This window comes from Rhinolophus ferrumequinum, chromosome 16 (genome assembly GCF_004115265.2).
Source record: "Rhinolophus ferrumequinum isolate MPI-CBG mRhiFer1 chromosome 16, mRhiFer1_v1.p, whole genome shotgun sequence".
NCBI lineage: Eukaryota > Metazoa > Chordata > Mammalia > Chiroptera > Rhinolophidae > Rhinolophus > Rhinolophus ferrumequinum.
Window position 1 is genome coordinate 40,509,572 of NC_046299.1, and position 24,705 is coordinate 40,534,276.

General features: G+C 36.8%; 1 protein-coding gene across 25 annotated transcripts in view; it reads right to left on the reverse strand.

The window, feature by feature from the left end:
* Positions 1 to 4,142: 4,142 nt before the first annotated feature.
* ANK3 (ankyrin 3) overlaps positions 4,143 to 24,705 on the reverse strand; it is a 473,720-nt gene continuing 453,157 nt past the window's right edge. For 17 of the 25 annotated variants that reach the window (XM_033130259.1, XM_033130260.1, XM_033130256.1 and 14 more), the window contains 7 exons: positions 23,109 to 23,481; positions 21,325 to 21,375; positions 19,221 to 19,307; positions 13,163 to 13,246; positions 12,979 to 13,038; positions 11,481 to 11,558; positions 4,143 to 5,566 (listed from right to left, as the gene is read on the reverse strand). In XM_033130259.1, coding sequence (XP_032986150.1) covers positions 11,490 to 11,558; positions 12,979 to 13,038; positions 13,163 to 13,246; positions 19,221 to 19,307; positions 21,325 to 21,375; positions 23,109 to 23,481 — 724 coding nt within the window. In that variant the 3' untranslated portion in view covers positions 4,143 to 5,566; positions 11,481 to 11,489. The remainder of the gene's footprint in view (positions 5,567 to 11,480; positions 11,559 to 12,978; positions 13,039 to 13,162; positions 13,247 to 19,220; positions 19,308 to 21,324; positions 21,376 to 23,108; positions 23,482 to 24,705) is intronic. The other 8 variants (XM_033130276.1, XM_033130250.1, XM_033130272.1 and 5 more) reach the window with 3 other exon arrangements.

The following is a 24,705-nucleotide window of genomic DNA, read 5'->3' on the forward strand; positions in this document are numbered from 1 at the left end:
TACATTTGGCAGCCACAGGGCTGTTCTCTCCATCCTAAATGGTCTTCCTTTGTGCTCTGGGATGCACTACTTACATGTGTTACAGGAGTTTTGTTACCACAGGAGGGTTTCCTCTCCTGAGGAGCTTTAGATTTAGATTTCACGCAGAGGCTATTTGTGTTCTTCTCATTTTGAAGGCAGTGGGTAGGAAACTGATGTATCTTGTACGTAGGAGAGCACTTGAAAAGTGGCAGGCACTTAGTACATGTTGAACGAGATGGATGGGTTTGGAAAAACCACAAGATCTATCTTTCTCTTCTCAATTGCTCACTCTTATTCCATCTTTCTATTGGCATTGAGACAGGATGAAAACGAGGTAGATATTTGGCTTGCCATAAGGAAGGAAGAATTTATGCAGGATCTCATGAGTTTGCCCTCTTCTTCGTCCTTCAATCAGATCAAACACACTGGGAAATAGAAATGAATAAAGTAGATTGGGTTTGGGAGGCAATAGGAAAAGGAGAGAGCATGGCGAACAGTGAAAAACATGCTTGTCCAAAGGTGGCAGGTGCAGTTTTACTCCAGGTGATTATTGTTACAAGGAATTTCAGAAACAACATTGTCACCTCTTTAGATTTTTAAAGAGAACTCAAAATCAATTTTTCATCTAAAATCTTGATTTTTTTAAAGATGTTGGCCATCTTTTTTCAAACTCTCTGTGGTCGAAACAAAACATCTCTGCAGGCTGGATGTGGCCCAAGGGTTTCAAGGGTGTAATTTCTATACCTTCTGGTCCTTTACCAACCCAACAAACACTTAACACTGAGGTGGAGATCTTGAAGTAGCCAGACTTTTTCAAAATTTGGATATCGTGTCTTAAAGGGCGGAGACTAAGCTGACCTTTCCCTAGCGATTAGGTTCATGATGGGTTCTCCACGCGCCTGCCTGGTTTCTCAGTAGCCTGTCAGTGACTGAGCCATGGCCATGGGAAAGACGCCTAACTCGGCAGTGTGGCTGGTGTGCTCCTCGCTCATGACGTATTGGTATCCCCAAACCTGATTACTTAAGACTCTGTGGCTAATAAGGGGATGGTGCAGCTGGAAAGGGCTAGTGGAGGATGGTGACACACATTCGTCTTAGTGAATGAAGTTATTGGAATCGAAAGCTGTGCTTTCCTTGATTTCCAACTTGCTTGAGTCTATAAAGAAAATGGTGCACAAGATGGTGCACCGAATAACGTTTTCCATTTACCCTTCTTTGCCCTCTGATGTTTGTTGATGGATTCATTCATGTACTCAAGAAATCTTTATTGAGCACCTCCATACAAAGTGTCAGGTGGTGTTCTAGGTACGGTGGATATAGCAGAGAACAGAACAAAGTCCCCACCCTCAGGGAGTAGACAGTCTAGTAGGAGGACCTGATAGTGTGCCTTACATGCTGGAACTCTTTTGAAAAGCTGGCAAACCATCATTCCTTCCTAGCTCTCAGAAGTACGCCATTGCTTTATCTAGATTTCAGAAGAGAAGTAGAAACTGAGGATGTGAGGGGAAATTAGGCCGTGAGATCACCTGTTTTTCTGGGACATCAACAGGACATTCTGAGGTGGCTCTGGAGAAAAAGGTCCTCACAGCTGTTGCTTCTGGTGCACTTCCCACGGCCTCGTGGTTCTTCTGTCTTTAGAATCCTGAGCATGTTCATCTCCACTTTGCTTTGGAATTCCTTTGGAATGCGTGAGGAGTCCAGGGTGTCCTGTTGGAAATGCAACCCTTGGGATGTTTATTCCTTAACGCAGGACGCACTAGGAATAAAGAATAAAATTTCTTCACTGCAGGTTCAGCTAGTTGACATATTATTCATGGCTATCCGTCATGCTATAATGGTGAATTTCATTTTGCTCTATTTTGAACTGTCTCCATTTAAGTCTATTAAAGAAGTGAAAGCTGTTGGGCCTATTACTGAGGATGCTCCACTCCATTATTTATTTAACTGCTTTGTATCGGTACGTGGATAGTTAGGTAACCACAAAAATAGATTATACCATTTCCTTTTGCTTCTATTACTAAAAGAACTCTTGTAGAGTTTGGCTCAAATCTCAATTAGAAATGTTTATTTCTGGACTATCTGATCATCAATCAATTCATGAAAGAGAAGCAATGATATAGGACTAGAAAATTACATACCTTTTAATATGCCAGGGGCTTCTTTTTAAGAAATCAAGAGTACCAAGACTCACCCAGATAGGAAGTTAACTTTTGGATCAATGACTTCTTCAGAGACTCAGGGTGAGTTATCATTCCTGTGATTTGTATTTCTGGGCTTCTCACATATCCCTGTCGTACATCCAAATGTGACCAAATGCTCACCAAGGCAAGAACAAACCTTTTGTTTATTTGCCCTGGAGAAAAACCTCATACTTGGTGGAACCCCCAGATGATACCAAATGAACATGGTGGAACATCAGGATGCTAAGGCAGTATTTATTAATAAAGAAGCTGGCTGCTTATGTGTTCAGTGAAGTAGATCCCTCTTAGATATGGTGAAATAACCCTGTACAGCATGTTGCCATAACTTAGCAATATAGTAGAGATAATACATTTTAATTTAACAAACTCAGGAATTTGGTAGGAATATAAAATTGAAAAACAGAGTAAATATCAGGAATCTATCAGTTTTTTTTATAGCTATGTCAATCAAGGAAAAGCTTAGATACATTTTTATAAGCCAGTGGGCCAAAAACTATATTAGGAATATATAACATGCCCCCATTCAATCCATACGTACATATATAAATATATACATATACATACATGTATGCAAATAAAATCTTGATCATCCTATTTTGGCTATTTTTCTGAGTAAATTTATGAACTTTTGTTTGATCTGAAGTATAGCCCAACACATAGCTCTAGAGTCAAATTTTTAGATATATAAACGTACCCATTTAATACCCAGACAAGAACATTTCATTGAGCTTCTAGTTCAGAATGAATCTTTCTTTCAAGGACCGTGAGTCAGAAATGTCTAACTTCGGAAATTAGGATACCTAGATTCTGATGCTGGTTTTACAAAGGCTTTTTCTGCAAGTTTTTATACTTGTCAGAGGTCTCAGTTTGCTTATCGTAAGATGATTTTGGTGAAGGGCACATTCCATTTATTTGGGATACCATCCAAATGCAGTCTAGTCCCCTTCTTTACACAAAGTAGATTGTCTATACATGTGTTCTGCAGTGATACGGAATCCTTATTGGGAACAACACATTCCATTTGGCAATAATCTTTAAGGGGCAGGCAATATGTGGCATTGCCGACTGGCTCTACGCACCCATTTAATACAGGAATATTACTACCAAAAACAGTACCTACTTCCATAGAGTGGTTATGAGGACTAAGGGATTTAATAAGTGCAATGTACTTAGAATAGTCGGGCATACTGTGAGCATCCGATTTTAGCAATGCTGATATTTGCCACCACTATTGGATGCCAGGCTCTTGGCTAGAATAAAAATTAAAACAGCCACAGCCTCTGCCCCTGTTAAACTTACGTGGTGTCTATTATAAACTCCAGTGCCTCCCAGGCTAGTCAGGACACACAAATGTGAGGAAATGAGGCTGGGATGGTGGTACCTGGGGACCACACACCTGGCTGGATGGAGCGGGCAGTGTACGGCTCCAGCAGCTTGTTGCTTTCTGGGAACGAGGCCTATTGGTGTCAAATTTTGCTTTTCAAGAGAAGTTAGAAATTTGGGTTATGTGAAATCTCCCAACTTGTAAGCACTGAACAGTGAATGTCAATTAAAAAGCAAAAATTGCTTTATGGGCTAAAAGCAACTGCAAGCTGGATGGTTCCTGGAGGTACCCATGTACAATTTCTGGACATGCTGGCTCTAATAGCCCCAGTTCCCCACTTTTTGGGGGGCAGCCCAACCCAGCTATGGGCAAAGATCCCTTGTTAATCTTCAGTTCTTGGCTCCTCCACGAAATGCTCAGAATTTATGTAAGTTGTGAATGGGCAGGACAGACTGAATATTAGGGACCATCTGTTTAGTGACCGGAGAGGAAGAGGCACCGGTAGGACTGGAGGTGGATGGGTGCAGCCAGGTGACAAGGAGCGGGATGATTACCTTTTGCCAGAGAACACACGGACACGGTAGAGCACAGAGAGATGAAGAGTTTAACACAATTTATTTGATGCTTAAATAATCAACTAGGTCATCCAGTGTATGGTTTTTCATACATATGTAATTAGAGCTATGTGTCAATGAATGCTGATTTTCTATGAATATAATCAACAAATTAAAGGATTTCACCAAAACCCAAATAAAAATGCCCTTTAAAACACAGCAGCCTTATTAACCTAATATGACACTGCTAGAATGGTTACAAATGATTGGCTTACTGAAAGGTGTCTATATCTTAGAGCCAGTACACAATACGGTAATAATTTTACAGCGTGCTGCCATTCTACTAGCTAAGGATTTCTGTTCAGTCCATTTTAACTACCCCTGACTGGGGTCTCTTATGAGCACCACCCACCTCTAAAGCGGCAAGCATTACCCCCTTTTAAGCACTAACAGCACCCCCCGCCCCCTAAAGCAACTACTGTATAGGTGTTTTTTTTTTTTCATTTTTAGATCATTTCATTGGAAAATTGGCAATAGCAACAAATATTAGATGAAGGGCTTTGTGTTTACAGATAAAATCTTCTGTGTTGCAGTATACTGTAGTGTTTGCAAAATTGGAAAAAGATTTAATCAAAATAAGGTGATACACATGCATCAAAATATTAGTATTCTGAAGAAAATTTTTTTTCACAGAACTACAGAATTCCTCATTTTGGGAATTATTTAAATTTGCAGCAGATTTTAAAGATTTTTTTTTTTTAAAATCAAGCTAGCAGTTTTGCATATACAAACATTATAATTGCTACTATACAAGAGTCAGTGAAGATTCCCCCCCACCCAGAACCCCGCCCTCCTCTTCTAGGGTGAAGTCACTTGAGAACCCCTATTATGTTAAATGCATTTGCAATATTCTGTTGTGTTCTAAGAGGCAGTACCTTATCAACATTTATTCTAGTTTTCTGTTAGAATTTATACAGTGTTATTATTTACAGCAAAACTATAGATGTTTTAAAAAAGAAACAAATAGTGTTTATACCCTGACAGTTTGGGTCCCAAGAAAAATAAGGCGAGCTGTTGTGGATTTAGTAATTTTAGTGTTTCTCTGTGATTCCATCAGTCCATCTCCTTCTGTCCCTTCTGGAGGCAGCAATTTCTTCCTTTTGTAAATGACACCAAATTACTTGAGATCAACTGTTAACAGCATGGCTTCTTGTATATACACTGCATTGCTAATTGCACGCGTGCCAATCCTGGGAATGAAAGTGAATTTCCATGCTTTGTAAATTGGCTCATGCTAAATTAAAATGGTGGTGGTTTTGTTCTGTTGTTTTCTTTTTACGTAAAAGAAAAATCATGCCGTTAATGTGGGAGAGCAGCAAACACACACACCCTTCTCTGTGAATTTTTACTTCCTGCTGACATATCTTCCATGGATTTCTCAATACTGGCAGTAAAAACACAGGATCCTGTGGAAAGAGAGGTAGTAGGTAGTGAGTTTAGCCTTCTTTTCATTTTTTAAAAGAGAACTTGTCTAAGCCTTCCTTGCACTCAACAGAAAAGCCTCAGAAAATGGGGGCCCTCTACTTCCTGATGAGGTGGTTTACCCTGATGCCTTTCTTTGACTCCGGATATCTGCTGGATGCCTCGGAGGACAAGGTCTTCAGGTGTACTGGAAAGCTCTTTGAAGAATGCAGTGACCTTCTCTTGGTGATCCTGTGACCTCCATGGGACATTGTTTACTCTATTTGTGGTTTTAGAGATTGAGTCAGAAAGACCCTCTTCTAGCTCTGTCTCTCTTGCTCAGGTTACTCACTCGCGTACTGGGAAAAGCCGTTAGGGCCTCAGACTTATCTGTAAAATGAGGAGACTGACAGAGGTGCTCTCTGAGATTTCCACCAACATCAAAATATCAGGGATATGGGCACAAAGGGCAGGGATATGGAATCAGGATAGAGCATCTTAGTCATGTCGGTATAGTTTGCAGTAAGTTTCTCACCCCTCAAAATGCGACTTATCTTTCAAAAAGGGAAGACAGTGTCATTACTTCATTACTTTGAAATTGTTTTGCCATATGCACATTAAAATTAAAGACCATTTTCTACCACTGGAAAGAATACTTTCCCTTCTGCCCCACATCGGTCATGACAGGATAAATTAATTTTGAGTTTTTTTTTATGGAGGTCCTCCTCAGAATGTCTTGTCTTACTGGATCATACCTGCATCAAGTATCTGTTCTATAGCCAGTCTTAATATGTCAAAATAAATCAACATTCTTTGGCAGCGATGTTCATACTTTTGTGCAGTATGTATTGTTCTTGGTATGCACTTTTCCATAAAACAAAATTATTCCTACATGTAGTCCTTCCTCCTCGCTCAGTGCGAAAGGTGACAAACTTGAATGCCTGCCCAAGAACAAGACATAGGCCCTGTAGAAAACCTGAGTAAGGCCAGAAGAACTTTAGGAACAACTTTAGTAGCAATAGGCTACTTTTTTTGCAGGTCTAGGAGAACCTTTATAATTCTCTTTCTGTTGGGGCCCAAGAGTGTTCCCAGTGACCTTGAGGTTGTTTACTTATCCTGGACAAGTTCCTTTCCCTTTAGGTGAATCACCCAGGATCCCTTGGCTTATGTAGACATGTTAGTACAGAATTTCCTCTGCCTGCCCCACTGTGGTTCTAAGGCTTCCTTTTTTTGTATTAAAATAGCTACTGACCTCCATATCCCAGGTTACTAAGAGAGCCAAGAACATGCAAGTATCAATTCCTTCTGGGCTGATTTCACACCTGCCCCCTCCCTCCCAACGGCTCTGCAGGTTCCAGAGAAGGAAAGTGACTCATTTGGTCCAGCCATGTCCCAGAAGGCGTGCAAATCAGAGTAAGAAGATCAGGATTTCCTCACTTCTGTTTTTACATTTATTCCTAAAATTCCAGGCACCAGGTTTCTTAGATGGTCCTAGTACTATGGACCCGAGTGCTCTCATGATCTGATTTCTTAGGGAGAATCCTCAGCAATTTTCTCTGATTGAACCTCCCTCCTTTTTTTTTCAAAGCAGAATCGATATATAATTTACATACCACATAGTTTGTCTACGGTAAATGTATACTTTGATGATTTTTATGCAAAATAATCACTACAACCCAGGAAAACTTTTGTTTTGCTTCATCTCTCTGCCAAACCAATCCAACTTCCAAAGTTAATCTTGTAATAAGCAGCAAAGTCTTTCTCTTATCACTTCGATGCAAATGACCATTATCTTTCTAGAAATGGTATGTTTCTATAATCTTTAAAAAATGCTATGAATTATGCTCATTTATATTCAGGTATGATTTGATTGATGGTTTAAAAAAAATGTTGGAGTTAGTTCCTTTTATAAATCTCTTGTTATCAGTCACGAAATCAGAGTGTGTTGACCCCAACAATGTGGCGTGTAGGAAGGTCATTCATTGGATAAAAGACTTTATTCCAAGTACAGTGTTGCACAAAAAGCATGAGAGCTTTTGACTGCCTTTTATAAAAATATTGACAGTCTGTATAAACTGTGATGAGAGCGCCATCTGATGGAAAGGTATGAGAGGGCAGGAGCCATCAAAAGGACATTTCAGAAATAGAATTCATCTTCCTTTTCTGGGCTTAAAATAATGGATTTGTGATAGAAGCATTTGCATCTAAAAATCTGGCTTTGGGTTTTATGTGCCTTTCAAACCCAAAGGTAGTAGAAACCAACTCAGAAAGCTAATCATTCCTTTTAGTTATTTCACTATAATTATTTGTTAATTTTAAGCATCACTTTAAAATAGAGAAACAGCTATTCAATGGATTTTCATGGCAGTTTATATTTCACAGATGAATGTTGTACTTTCTGTCATTACATTTTCAAGTCGGGAGTATGCTTGAGTTAGAACCAACCTTTCCTTTATATGTCCACAAACCAGTGGGTTTTAGCCCCTAAAGCCTAGCTTTAAGAAAAAAAAAAAAATCACATCTTTAGCTTGATATCTGAAGCTCTTTGCAGTTCAGCCCAATGAACCTTTTCAGGCTTAAGGCCCCCTGTTGTCCACTGAAAAGCTTTGTTTCCCAATCTGCAGTGGGTCTCACACTTGGGTGCACATTAGCATTATCTGGGGAGACTTTAAAAAAATTAGAATTTCTTGGATTGGAACCCAGTATCAAAAAACTTTTAAAAACCTCTCTAGCTGATTCTAATGTTCAACTGAGTTTGAGAGCCAGTGATATATTCTAGAGCAGTGCTTTTCAAAGTTTAATGTGCATATAGATCACCCAGGGATCTTCAAATGTGGATTCTGATTCAGTAGGTTGGGGTAAATAGAGATTCTGCGTTCCTAACAATTTTTCCTTACATTAAAAGTAGGATGGCTGTGACTCAGTGTTAAAGAAAAGCAGGTCCAGGGTTCAGATACTCAAAATTCAACTGGTTCTACAAAGGGAAATAAAAATTTGATGTTGCCATCTGAGACTCAGTGAAATTTGGCAGCATTCTACTTGCTGAGTTGTTCTGTTATTAAAAAAAAAAAAAAGGCAGCCAGTAGGGCTATAAAAACTCTCAGTATATTTGCAAATTGATTTTTCCAGGGCACACATTCAATGTCCTGGAATTCCAGGCAGTATTCTTGGACTCATTTCTTAGGTTCACTTATGGAAGGTAAATACTTCCCCAGAGAGTAAAATGAGGCTTGTAGTCAAATCACTGTTCTTTCTGTCTGACACATTGAGTTTGCTTTATCCTGAATTTATTTTCACGGTCGTATGAATTCTCCTGACAACTTCTTTACAGTGTGGGTTATTTATAATTTTAAAGCCTCTTGTATATTCAGTGACCAAGTTATTTCTATATTAATAGTCTCTAAAGGACACAGGAAGCATGGCACTGTCATATATTTTTGGTATCATTTATTCATAGATATTAGGTATAGGTTACTTTAGAAAAATGGCACAGCTAGTGTAGGTGACCTTTTTGGTTTTTTTCCCATCCAGAGTCTGAGTCTGATTGAACAAATTCGTAAATTTTTAGGGGCCTACTAAAGCTGACTGAACGCTTTTCAAATTTCATTTCATTTATCACGTAGAATTGCTTAAAAAGACCAATTCAAGACAGCAAATTCATGCTCTGTGTTTTATTAATTTGCTATATATATGCCTTTGACCAAGTTCAACTGTGAGATAAGCATAATAGGTGGGTTCATTCTAGATATGGCTACACTAAGGTCATCCTTAATTTTCTCTTCTCTCACTCTTGTCATCCAATAAAAAACAACTCATGTTGCTCTCTCTTGATTCAGCCACTTCTTACCACTCTCATTGCCTAAGCCAGCATCTGCAAGTCTCTTTACAGGTTATCTGCTCATCCATTATTGCTGCTTCCAATTCATTCTATGCCCTGCAGCTAGCCTTGGTGATGCAGAACATAACCTGAACCATATCCCACCCTTGCCTAACTAAACACCTTCAGTGGTTTCCCACTGCTTTTAGTGTAAAGATCAGAATCCTTACAGAGAGGCTCACATGGCCTGAATATTCAGATTTTTCCTACCTCTCCAGACATAATAACAAAACTCTTCTGCCAGCTACACTGACATGTTCTCACAGTTCCTCCTTTCCTGTTTCTTTCCACTCTGACCTTTGCAGAATGCTATTGCCTGTACCTAGAAGGCGAACCCCAAATAATGCAAAATTTCCCACCCCAACCCAGATGAGTCCTATTCATCCTTTAAAACTCAAACATCACTTTCCCAAGGAAATCTTCCCTGTCAGCTCAGACCCAGTCTCCGGTTAATATGTTTGAGAGTGTGGACTCTGGAGCCAGTCTGATAGGGTTTGTATATTCTGTTTCTGCCAATTTTTATTTATGTGACACTGGGCAATTTGGGGCATATTTCCTCACTTGTTAAATGGGGATGATAAGGGTACCTATCAAAGAGGGTTGACTGTGAGAATTAAATGAAGGTAACAAGTGAAATACTTTGAAAAGTATGTGTTGTAATTATTTCCAGAGCACTCTCCAGTTCTTAGTTTTCCCAATGCCATTAAATACTGATGTGATTAGTTAGTTATGATTGGTTACCATTAAATCTCCAAAAGGTAAGCTCAGTGAGGGCAAGTACCTTACTACCGTGTTTCCCTGAAAATAAGACCTAACCAGAAAATAAGCACTAGCATGATTTTTTAGGATGACATCCCCTGATCATAAGCCCTAATGTGTGGAGCAAGAAGTAATATAAGACCCGGTCTTATTTTCAGGGAAGCACGGTACTGTCTAGCAATGATTTCTTAGTGCCTATGTGGAAAGCCTCACAGAAAGGGAGTGAAATCTTGTATGATAGGTTTTTTGAGGAAGGAGGGATTAAGAATTTATTTGGGATTTGTACTTATCTCACATAAAAAATCAGGGGCAATGAGACTCAATAATTTCTCAGTACCTTACCTGAACACATCAAATACCAGGATTCTGGTAAGGGGGGAGGGGGTGCGGGGGAGGGTCAGCAGATGTATGAAAGTGAAAAAGTGAAAACTGGGATCTATTTGCTCTCTTTGTTACTTTGACCAATGGGGCTAAGAGAACTGTTGGTAAATTGCCTTAAGGAAATCATCCTGCTTTACCTTACAGACTGGAGAAATTTTCAAAGCTCTATCTGCTTTTTCACCCCAAATGACCTTTCTAATGGTAGCTATGTAGAAATAAATAGGACAATGTAAAGTGTAGAAAACAATATTAAAGGAAAATACTGTTCTCTATGAAGAAAAGTTGAGACCACTTTAAACAAAACTCACTAACCATTTTAAGTTAGAAAACAGTAGTACCATTAACTTCCTATTTAATTTGCTTTGGTTTATATAAAAAAATATAAAGTAGTAGTATGGGGATTTCAGTAATTTAATTTAAACTTGACAACCACTATGTTTCAACCAGAATTATATTCTCAGATGCTGTTCTGCTAAAATGGTGAAAGGCTGAATCAACACAAATCGCAGAGTATATTTGTAAGAATTACTTGTTGCCAAATAGTCTTCCTGTCAGATTGTATAATGCTACTGCATTTCATACTGAGCCTTCGCTCTTAGAGAAGACTCAAAAATCAGTATTTACATTTGCTTCTGCAAACGTCAATTTTACGTTCCTGACTAATTTGTGAGGAGCAAGTGTATGGACTACGGACTAGAGTCAAGTTTTAGTGTGTGTACGTAGCACACATAGACATAAAAATAACTCCAATAACTTGATATTAGATATTCAAAACTGGCATACAGTGAAAAAGAAAGGAAGGGGGAAGATCTAAATCACTTGTTTAGTAAAATTAGAAGTTTCGCAGGGAGTTAAGTCCTACTGTTGTTGATATAAGCATATTTATTATCACCTTGACTGACCTTTTACTGTTATGAATGGCTCTTCTTTTCCACATGCCGGATTTCTTTCTTCGTTTTCACCTTATAACCTTCTCCCTGCTGTAAAAGGAATGTACATGTTAACATTTCATAGCAAAAGATTTTTAGTGATAAAGCAGTTCCCATTCTGGTTCCTTGGGGCTGGATTAGGGTCAGTGAAACACAGTTTAAGAAACATTTTTTCACTTCACGTCCGAAAATACAATCCGTTTGCTTTAACCACACAGCTTAGCATCATCAAGGCAAGCTAGGTCAGAATGAATACAATAGAACTGAACTGCACAATTCAGTAGGTTAGTGATAAATTGAAAAATGAGCACCTGCTCCATTTCCTGTAGTAAGCTAGAAGAAATCATCGCTAAAGATCTCAAGGCACTCAAACCCCAATGTAAAAAATATTAGTAAATTATAATTTATGCCTTTTTAAGCCAGCAGAATTTTAAGTGATCTGTTGTAATGAGACTGAAAGTTCTCAGTAAAGCATTAATCACGAACTAATACCATGGAAATGCCGGTGATCCGAGGGATTTTTTGTTTGTTTAATTTGCGGAATTACCAACCCCTCTTCTTACTTCAGACCAAGCAGGCATCCATTTTCCATAAAACAAGACCTCTCTTCACTGAGTACCAGGGACACATTTCTTTGAGAGCAAAGCTTTTTTTTTTTTTTTTTTTTACAAATATTCAGCTTTTACCCTATTTAGAACGGAACACACACGGAACACACAGTAGCCTTTCCAATTTTCTGATTCATTCCTTCTGAGAAATTTTCAGTTCACTTTTTTCTTATGTAAACATAGGTTATTAAACTTTCTATTTTTAAAATGAAAAGGGTAAAGATCTGAGAAATGATGAAGAAAGAACTAGAAATGTTTTCTCTGGGAGATTCATTTACTGAGTTACACTGCTTAGTAGGAATGAGGTTAGTTCTTTAACTAGCACATTGGAAACAGGCTGTTAGAAACCCAGAAGAGCGCCTTCCTCAGGTTACATTGGAGAATTTGGATTTCCCTGTACAATCTATTATAAAGGTAAAATACAGAGATTTGATGTAAGGATCTTGAACTGAGTTTTTTGCCATCCTAACACTTAAACCCTGTGCATTGCATGGAAACCAATGTTCTTTATCAAGTGCTCTCCATCTGTGTCCCAGGCAGGCGCTGGGCGGGGGTGGGACACTGCTGAGGGATTTGGTGGTAGAAGTTATTTATTTTCTCTCAGAAGCTCGGACCAGCAAGTTCTAACCTCCATAAATATACTTATCTCTGTGAAATCTCTTAAGACAGTGAAAGCATATAATGTTAAATAACGTTAAGGAAGAAGAGTCCTTTTCTTTGACCCTGAACAAATGCACAGGATATCAAAAGCAGCAAACGCTCAAGCTACCACACTGCAGGGTGCCAGCCTGTTAGCAGCATATACTAGAAGAGTACACAAAGCTTTATCCTCTACTTTCTCTTTGGCAGTCCCTCTCCATTACCACGTCCTCATGTTTTCTCTCTTGTGGGATAACGATTCGTCTTAATACTTTCCGAGTGATCTGTAGGAAGCAATAGTGAAAAGTAGAGATTTTCCTGTTTTCCATTTCAAGAGGTGACACTACAGCAAACAAACAGTATGACATCTAAATTCCAAGAGATACATTAAATCCCCATGATGATTACTTTTCTGGTGATGAGGTTGCCTTCTTCATCAGTGAATTGCTCTTCTGTGACAGATTCACCAGGAATGTTTTTTGCTTCCTCTCCCTAAAGGATGTGGCACAGAGATTAGCAACATACCAGATGGACAGATCTCCACACCACTCCGCGTACCACACTCATGCTTTGCGGAGCTTTAGAAAAAGAAGGTATACATTCTACTCACTATGCTAGCACAAGGGGAAAAAGCCGACTCCACTGATAGTTATTTAGCAGTCAACCACATACACAGCATGAAACCTCTAATATATACAACAATGATGGTTAGCAACAAACTCCAAGAAGGAAGAATTTGAAAATACATAAATAGAATGCAGTTACACATTGCTTTACAAACAAAAAGGTTGCATTTGTTGAAAAAAAAAATGTAGCCAACAATTAGGGCTCTAATGAGATCATCTCACTTTCAGTACAGTATTTCTTCATTTGTCCTACCAAATCTATCAACTCATTGTTGTGGGTTGCATTTTGTCTAATCTGAATTAAGATTGTACTTTAGTTGGGGTATTCTGTTTATCGCCCTTTGTTTCATTTTAAAATTTACTTACTAAGGGTAATATATACATTTTTTGAAGCACGATGAGAAATGTTCAGGAAGGTCCTACTTTTTTTTTTAGACTGAGCCTTTCCTAGGTCTTAAAATAAATGAGAATAACTATATCTGATGAAGTACATAGTTTCAAGTCAAGGGGTCTTACGTGATGATTATCTAATCTCCATTGCCACAGACCATGAATGAATAAATAAAAAAGTAAATACCAGTACTAAAGGAATTAAGATACTTATCTTTCAGTTAGTGACTATTACCTGGTTTAGAAGTGGAAACTGTCAAAAGATCTTCCTCTGGTGAATTTAAAAAATGGAATCAATTGTTCTCCAAGGTAGGCTCATATTTCCCTGCTCATAGGCAGCGTGATAGATGGAGATGGCTCCTTAATATCTCTCTATTAGCTCAATGACTGTATAAGAAAAACCACTCAGCAAAAATAGGGCTGTATTTGCAATATATTACTTTCTTCACAGATATTCAACTTAAGGTTAGTGCCACTTACAGTTTTGGGGAACATGGACAAATATTTTAAGTCCAGACTTATTCTAGAGACCTATCAGACTTATTCTAGAGATCTATCAGTCAAACTTCTTGAAAAGGTGACCTGGATAATGCTAGAGTAGAGTGTACCGTAGTTAGTGTACACTACTGGTTTTATAGGAAAACTGGCAGATCAGAAAGAAGACAGCTGTAGTTTGGGGAGAGCCAGGATTCTAGCTCTTTCAGTGTTTTTGTCATGATAATTTTGTCAGTGCCAGCCAACGGTGAGAAAATTCTATGATTGCGTTATATAAAAAACAGGTAGAAAGGCAGTTCTAGTTTAAAAATGACAGAGTAAAGACTAAAACACTATCTTGCTAACAAAATTCTATTTTCATTCTTTTTTTCTTCTTACAAAGTGACTTTGTCTTTTTAATAGATTGTGGACTCAAAGGTCATGACAATGCATGGGACATATAACTCATCTTACCTCATTGTGGTACAGAGCTGGGCGAAAATAAAAGAAGATGTTTCTTGCTGCTCATGGTTAGTTCACCTTGAATCTTGCTATGATTAGTTTTGATTAGCACAGTTAACAGAAGGAAGGAAATTGGAAAAATGTAGAGGTCTCATGACTAAATGCACTAAAATCTGCAATAAGTTTTTATGGGAGTGTTATTTATATTTAATATGATTGGTTTCATATATTTAAAAAAAATTTTCAGTTTTTAATTTAAAGCATAACGACAGCAGAAAAGCCAATAAAAGGTCATGAAAGATTTCATTACAGTTTAATCACTGAATGAATGAAACATTTTTTGAGCTAATTCTTGGAAACATATCTTAATTTTAAATGGCCATTAAATCAAGTGCTTTAATAAGGCCAAAATAAGTTGTCTGATTGTGTAGAAACTCACCAAAGTGGATTAGATAGGAAAAACAATAAGGAGTCATACAGTACATGGAAAAAAAATCATCCATCTTTAATTTTGTCAAATATATGAGAGACCAACTGTTACCAAGGAGAGGTCTTTGGGGCCTCTCTTTAATGAGAGAAAATAATCTCTAATTAGTTTCTAAAATTCTTGCAAACAGTTGGTACTTTTAAGTGAACAAAATTTCACCCCCCCCCCGGTCTTGTTGAAGGCATTATTTTTGGCAACACCTCCCCCCACTTTTTTCTTTTCTGTTTCAAAGGAAAATTACAGCACAGATGGTGTTCCGGGATCATCCCTGGTGGCCACCTTAATGAGGACTAACTGTACTTCCCTTTAACCTCCACTGTACGCTTTCCGTTTTATAATTTGTATCCCTCTCTCCTTGAGTTTTTGAATAAAATGAAAGAATAGCTACCAATATAAAAGGCACCAATTTGTTTGATGTACACATTAAAACTTCAACTTTCCAAAAACTGGGGTGGCTATCATATATATATATATATATATGCCACATACATAACTTAGCAAGTTATTAAGCAATATGTCTAGTAGAACCCAGTTTTATATTCTGAGAAACCCACTTGCTGGGGATGTATGTATACATGTACATAACATACACATATACATATTAACATATAGAAACAATCTGAAGCTTTTGAACAGTGGTTACCTGTGGGAAATGCAATGGGTAAATCAAAGTTTCTACTTTTGAATTGCTTGGTTTGGAGAAAACATACATGTAAACTCTTATTCTGGAAATCAGTAAAAAAAAAAAAAATCACAAGTAGAAATAAAAATACAGTTGACTTATAACAGTGAAAATCCAGCTATTTGAATTTTACCCAACTTCACAACAGTTGGGCTGTGATGAGTTGGTTTAAAGTTTTGACTTTTCCAATCACTGAATTTGCTGAGCAAATAAAGTAAACAAGCTCATAGGATTGGTTAATTTACTTAAACTGCTTCTAAGCATTTGAAACCACTGTGATATTATCAGATTTTATAGAAGTAAATGAATGTGCATAGAAAATTTAAAGATCCTAAAACAAATGGGAGAGTTTGCTAATTTGAGTAATTCCTTAGGGACTTAAAAATATTAAATGTAAAATAAATACATCCACATATAAAATTAAAGAGAAAAATTATAAAATTATACTTTCAACTCACTTATACAAATTGAATGGCTAAGAAGATGACAGATTTGCCAAGTCTAGGAATCCGGAGCAAACCGACTGCTTCCATTGATACCAGCCAAAGTCAGCTCTGAGAGGGACGGAACAACCCCGATAGTTTTCAGCTTTGAGATTTTAATTGCTAGGGGGATTACTATGGCAAACAGTATAAATATGCTGGTTCAGTCCAGGGTTGGACAGCCTCTATGAAGTAGGTCAAATTCTAAGCATTTCAGCCCCATCAAATATTTTCAAGAAACACAACCCAATGCTGCCCTCTTCCACTGGCAAGGTCTAAATGGTCAAGTGCCTAACTTAGTCCAGGAAAAGTCATTCCTTTTATATTCTGGAAGAGAAAGAATATAGTATTGTGGAAAAAGCAGGTAGAAGACACTTCACTAGAAAGCTAGGAATTAGCTTCTGGTCCCAGAACTGCTATCACCCTGCTGTGATTCTGGATAAATCAATTCATCTCCAATCCTCAGTTTTGTTACCTAGGAAAAGAAGTGATTTTAACATTGATGATCCCTTTATGCCCTAACATTCTCATTTTACGTTTCTGACAGAGATGCTTCCATGTCACATTTACCATATACTACTGCAGTCTCAACTTCTTTTACCTTAGAAAGATATTAACATACAGAATAAAGAGAAAACAACAGAAGTGCAATCCTTTTCAAGTGCTCCAAAAATCTGGACAGAAAATTAATCAGAAAGATTCTTATATATGTAATTTATACAGATTTTTGTTATACCTATAGCCTCCAAAGATAATTATAGCTATTCTTTAGCTTTTGATTTTTCTGTCACACATAAAAGACATTCCTTGAAGCTTATTTGAGTGATTCTACTGTTTATACAATGTTTTCCCCAGTTATAACATCCATTCTCTGATGGTTCCACTCAACCTCCCTAAAATCACACTGACTTCAAAAAGTGGGTATTTGGGGAGAACACCAACTCCTCTATTTTATGAAGTCTAAAACATCATGCTTACTTAAACTTAAGTTCTTAATAAAAATGTTAACATACAATTAATTATACTATATTGAGCTCAAATATATAACACTAACAAAAATGTTAACATATAGTTTTGTTAACAAAAATCTTAACATTAATCTTAACATTTTTGTTAACATTTTTGTTAACATTATTAAAAATGTTAACACAATTAATTATACTATATTGAGCTCAAATATATAATAACACTAACAAAAGCTACTTTGATAATGCATGTCTAGAATGGTAGGAGACCAAAAGAAATATAAAAACATCAAAAAACCTCACTGACTTGGGATTTTTTGATGTTTTTATATTCTTCAGATGTTTTTATATTCCTCTGCCTTCCTACTTTTCTTTTTGCAGGATTATGTTTATTTTTTTCTGTCCTAAGTGAAGGAGAGTCAGCTTCTATAATGGGTAGCTATTATAAAGGAATGAGGTGATTTGGCTGCATCATGAGTATGTCGTGTTAAACATAAAAAATAAGTTACAAGACAGTATATCTCATGTGCTTTTTCTGAATGTTTTACTTTAAAATATCATTTATTGAAGACAACAACTACAGGAATAGCAACGCCTGAGCAAAGAGTATGGCTTTAACTCCTTCAGAAAACCTAATTAAGTATTTCTTTCTTCTGATTCCAGGAACATGTGGGACGAGATTATAAGGACATTATAGATAGCAGGTTGAGTACCTGGAAAGATGCTAGACACCAATAAGTAATTTGGCTTACCTATATGAAATTTTCAAAGAAGTGATTCATGCTTTTTTTGATAGCTCCCTATTAAGCTCAAGGTTGATTTGGGGATAATTTAAGATTTCGACAAGGACTTATTTTCTTCTCCAATGTTTCCAGAATCTTAGAAAAACTATAGCAGAGCAGATTTTCTTCCCTCATCTGATCTACATGGGAAGGACAAGCAGCTGGATTAAGAAGTTTTGGATACCTAAGCCAACATCTCTGCTGTCTGTTGCGTCGCCTGATACTTTGGAAATGGCTAAATTTGATAAATGGTTTTCAATAGCCACTTCCCTTCTTTCTCTCCAGAGCTGCCTATCAAAGAACCTCCAGTTATTTGGACCACATTCAGAAGCCTGTGCGTTGAAAAGAGCTTCCTGGTTCTCTGCACTCAATTATTCTAACATCAGGAAAGATCTTTCTAAAGACAAAGTAATGAAGACAAGCAACAGACTGCAAGAAACATTCTGCTGGACCTCACCGTGCATAAGGTCAGTGCTTCAGAAAGGCTTTGTGGGGGAAGTCAAGATTTATTCATAGTGTTCAACTGTGCTATAACAGGGGATTTATAGTTTTCACTTCCAGTAAAAATGGCTTCCTACATTTAAAAATACAGCCTGGTATTTTTTGTATGTTAGTCAAGTTAAAAACCTATTTCAGAAGTTTTTGCTAGATTTGCGTTATGTCATTGACACCCATGCCAGGCTGTAATTCCAAATTCTCAGTCATTGATTGATAATGAAGAACTGATTTTCACTTAAAAACTGTTAAGGCAGTAGGAATTTGAGATTGAAAAGGAAGCCTTTTAATTCTTTCATTCTTTCTTCTCTGTCTTATCTCATTACATTTCATTTGATATGGACTATTCTCTCACCAAGATAGAATCTAAGTTAATACATAGAACACTTCTCCAGGGAAAGCAGGATATCAGTGCCACATGTCAAACACAGGCCTACGAGAATACTCACTACCATGCAACATGACTTTTCCCTTTTCGTAGTTGTTTTTATAAGCTTTCAAGTGTGCAAACAAACACATACAGAGCCATTTAGTTACCACGCATGCTAAAATTTCAATACCACAAGGAAGGACTTTCTAATAATACAGCAATGCCCCCATAAGGATCCGGCTCCAGGATACCTTTATAATCAAACGCCGGCGAATAACACGGGTAGTGACTCTCCGTTCTTCCTCTGAACTTGAATCACTCTCACTGCCTCTCAAGTCCTGATAAATGCATTTTTTAGTATAATTTTACCATCACATTTAAAATAAAAGACATTCTGAGAAGGGAAATCAAAGAAGAATTACTTTTACTTGTTGGTTTTTTTCCCCTAAGGAAGTCATGATGTACATTTGTGAAAAATCTTTAAAAAATAATTGAAGTGGAAGAAAATTTTGAGCAGGAATCTAAATGAAATTACTCTGTATATGTATGTATATGTGCGTATGTGTGAATATAAATTATGTATATAATTAATATATAAATTATGTATAGAATTAATAAATATTTAATTACCTTGATTTTTACCTGCATATGAGTATGTGTGTATACATATACATATGCATATGTGTGTGTGTGTGTGTGTGTATGCATAAGTGTGTATTTAATTACCTGGGTCTTTACCTGCATATATATGATAAAGGCCAAGGTAATTAAATAAATTAAAAATAACAATCAGAGACTTTTGGCATTAGAAACTACATACGACTACTAATTAGTTTGAAGAAACATTAATATTAACTTTTAAACTAGTTTTAAATCTACATACATTTGACGTGGGTGTGTAACCTTACAGTTCAGGCCACGTGTCATGTGATCGACAGAAAAAGGCAAAATCATTTCCGATTTTTATAAAATTTTGGTCAGATTTGACAAATTTATAAAAAGTAAAGAATCTATATCAGCATAACTTGCCACATATATTTATATTGGGAAATTTGTATCAGCATAATGGGTATTGAACACGTAATTGGTATTCCTTAAGAGTTTAAATGAAAAAAGGAATAATGTAATATGTGAAAGCTTGAGGTCTAATTGAAAAAAACTGATATGCACTTAGAATAGAAAAATGATTTGACAAACAAGAATATGGCACACAATATAGTAATCACACAAATATTAATATTTAGGCAATAAGGATAGGAATATGGAATGACTGCCAAGTGGCCAACAGTTCATAATTCAAAGGGAAAAATATCTTTGGCAGCTACTTAAATGTCATGGTGAAGACTATTTACTGAATGATTTTATTTCTAAATTTTAATGATGGAATTCTGAAAATAGTTCTGGTATTTTAGTTTCTAAATTTTCTAGTTACCCTAAATCTGATAGTCCTGGAGTTAGAAGTTGTAGTTAATACCCATTAGAAAAATCAATGGCAATATTGGTAAAAAATAGGAAAAGAAAAAAAAAAACCAAGTAAAATTATTATGGGAGGTATAAGTGCTAGCTAAAATGACTTATGAAATGTTAGTCAAATAGATAATAAAGTAGGCCATTTTTCACGAAAGGTAAACTTAACAAATGTTTAAAAATATAGTAATGTCAGCCTTGACTTTGTAGGAAATTTCAGCTGAACAATATAGCCTACTGAATAATGTGGTATCAAAAGGAAACAGTTTTTGAGTTTCTTACTCCTTATAAAAATATTGTCTGCTAACTTCCCTATTCCTTTTAAAGCTTTTTGAAAAAAGGACTGTAAATTCAGTATACTCTGAATGACCTAAGTATTGTGAAAGGAGGCCATGTAATTGCTCAAAAGGGCAGAAAAAGGTAAGAGGAATTCATATTGTGAAAGAAAAGAATGACTAATCAGCATGCAGAGCTTAATAGATTAGACGAGGTAAAAGGGAAAATTTAATCTTTATATGGAATTGTAAACTGGGGGAAAGTTTTCACTTAGGTAATTTTAAAAGCAAAAGAACATATGTTAAAGCAAACAGTAATAGCAAACCTAGATGTCAGTTATATCATAATTCTATCAAGAGTCATGAGACCAGCCCTTCACACTAAGAAAAAGTGGCCATTCAACCAGTATTTCAGTTTACACCCTCTCCCTGGAGTCTTTGCTTTTCTTAAGTTGAAGGATAGAGAGAAGGTGGTAATAGGATTTATCAAGATTCCTTTTTAGAGAATTTTCTAGGAATTTGTAAAGAGAATAATGAGGAGGCCAAATGGGATTTTCTCAGTACTCCTTGCCATGGGTCACTGCAGGGAAAGAGGGGGAAAATAGAATTTTACCTTGTAACAGCAGACAGTCATCCGTGTAAGGGCCGCACTCGGACTTTTGACCTGATTATTTAGGGGACAAAAAGGGGGCTGTTTTCTGAAATCATACATCAGACGACCTAGTTGTTTGCTATTATATTATGGTCTAGCCACGAAAGACACGTCCTGAACATCTTTGGATCTCTTGTGAAGTCAGGCTTATATCTCCCAGAAGCTTGAACTCCATTATGAATGTTTATGTCCTTGAAACCTTTATGCACTGGAGTCGGACCAATGACCAATAACAAAGGTACGAACTCATTTATAAAAAATCTTGTAAACATTTTCTACTAGTTATCATTTTCCATCACTTATGAACTCAGCTGAGTTTCCTTTCAGAGTTAAGACTTTTGTTTTTTTAAACACTCTTTATGCCATCTCCCTGGTTTCTCAGTAGCCAGTACATATGCACATATGCGCATGTACAAGTGCTTATTTATATTTATAATTTGATTTCAGAACCTCTCTCTTGATTTTAATAGGCTTTTGCAGAATAAATTTTCACAGTTAAAACATCAGTATGTTTTAACTCCCTTTACTTTATGGGCTCACTTAAAAAGGGAACATTTTATTCAAAGTCATACTGTTACATATACTAAGAGTTAATTAAAAGACAGAAATTGATATACAAAACTACACTTGTCAGCAAGGAAGTAAAAAAAAGGCCTGACAATTTTACTTCCTCTCACTTTCCCTTCTAACAAGCAGGAAAACGGTCAAAACATAGCCTGAAGGAGGAAAAAGGAAAGGATACAATCAGGTGATAAACTGATAATTAGCTCCTGAGTAACTGGGTTTACTATACATTTTTTTAAACCTCAGATTAATCCTAGCATTGTTTGACAAGACTTTTTTCTATCTAAAACACTATGGTAGATCTTAAGTAAACTAGATGTTTTAAGGAAAATGGCAAGTATGTATAACTCTCACCTGCTGCTTAGCTCATGAAAAGACACAAAATTTGAGACAGCAAGAAAGCAGTAAAATATGTAGAAAATAGAGCTGATTTTTAGTTTCTTATATCCATCTATGAGTTGTAATTTCAAGTTTTTTAAATATCTAAAAGTGATATAAGCCTCAAAGAATTAAAACAAAACCCAGTCCATAAAAACATATAAGTACAGAGAGCAAGCAAATATTTATATGGCAGTAGTTTTTTAAATTATTAAAAATAAATACCAATTATCAACTTAGATACAAAAATTATTAAAATGAGACTTCTAACTTTAAATTTCTAAATGCCGTCGACTAATGGTGGTATATACCCATCTCATTTTAGGCCTGGGAACTCGGTTTCTTTAATATTTAAAACACACTTTCAGACAACAGACTTTACAGGGTAGACCGCTTAGATGAGCTGGTCTTTAAATGCAAAAGAACCAGAAAGGGCCAGAATAATCACCCTCCTTGCACAAGAAAGAAGATTGCACTAGGAGTTAGGAAACCTAAATCCCAGACAAAATAATAGTGGACCGTAAGCTAGTTACATAACCTCTCTGTAGTTCTTTTACCTCCTGAAAAATGGCGAAAGAGATGCGTATTCCTTTTCCTACCCAGGAGTGAAAGTATGATCAAATAGCATGTTTTACTCCGTACTTTATTTACCCCCAATATTAGTGTTACAATTTTTGATCACACATTTGTAATTGGCAAGTAGTAAAGAACCTTGGGCCAAGTGCTACAAGATTAATCCAAAGAAGCTCAGCATCAATACTTTCAGTTTAAAGAACAGCATACTGAGTAACTGGATGACGTACCTTTTGCTCAGACCCACTGGTCCCCTCTTCTTCATGGAGATTAAGCCTTGGCTTGCCATCTGCAGAAGTCCTACTCATCTTTTTCACACTGACAGGCACACAGGGTTTAGGCTCTTCTATCACAAACTTGCTGGTTTCTTCTAGAGATTTCTGATATGCTGCTAGTGATGCTGGTTCCTCAACATGACCATATCCATGTATTTTTGGTTTTAGAGTTTCCTTAGCACTCTGTTTCCCTATATCATTTTGGGATTCTGGGAAGTAAGATTTCGTCTTTGCCTCTGGAGTGACTTCTGCATGGTTTCCATTTGCTTCAAATCTTCCAGGTTCTCCCTTGAGATACGAGGTAATGGAATCTCTACATTGGTCTGGGCTGCCAAAGATAAAAATGTGGAAATTCACAATAGTAACATAGAGCTGGCTGAAAATGGGCTTCAGAAGGTCGAACGTTTTGACAACTATGTTTTTCACTGCTTTGAAGGCATAAAATAGGCCTGAAAACTATGGTCACTGGATTTCAAATTGTAAAGGGCTATCATGGGTGTGAGCCGGAGCTGCACAGGCTCCACGCATCTCCTGCACTCCAGCCGCCAACCTGGCTAGCTCTGCTGTCATTGTTTGTGTTCCATTTTAATCGCACTTCTCTATAGCTGCTTGGATTCTACATCTTAAAAAGTAATCCTGAGTGGTTCATGGACAGCTCGGAGTTCCAGACCCACCAATCTAAAAGAGCAGGATATCTCAAAATATATATACTTTTATACTGCCAGTGAAAACACTGCTGACAACAAACTGAACTCCTGTGATGAAAGCTCTGGCAACCCCCAGAGCCCCAAATACCAGCCTTTGTGTTTCCAATTGCGATTCCTGCCTTTGTGCTTTTCCAACCATAGTGCCCTTACTTGTTTCTCATCATTCTCCTCTCCTAAACTCTGCTGACACTCACTGGTGATTAGGGTGCTAGTGCTGTCCCCCTGCGAGCACTACTCCTGTGAGCACTATTTTTCTTTATTGCATTTCTCTTCCAATACTTTTAAAAATTGATTTCTAATTTTTACTAGGTTCCGTACAGACTTTATAGCTTAGGTATTGTTTTTAATGTCTTATTACCTGTAGAATTCTGAAGGCAGTAACTAGTGCAATGTTTTATGTGTATAATATACGTATTATGTATATGTATGTATGTGGCGTATGCTTATAAATTAAATTGATTATCTAAACACATTTACAAAAAAACATCCATTGCACACCTATTCGATAGCACACCCTATTCTGTATCTGTAAGGACAAACAGTGCCAGCATACTGTGAAGATCATGTAACACAACATTTTAAGTCTGCTTTTTGTTATGCAACTATAAATTATAACTATATCTGAACATAGACTTCAAAGTTCATGCTATTTGTTGTCTTTGCAGTTGTCTCTTTGGTAGGCTTAATCCAGAATTTATTGATGCTACCATTCTCCAAAAGGAGTGTTGTAAACCTCTTTGGGAATTTTTATTGAGCAAGATGCTTATCAGCAATATAAAAATATTAAATATGTTATGAATCTGTTTTTTTGTATCCAACTTAAGTTCATCAGTAGTTGCCACTGA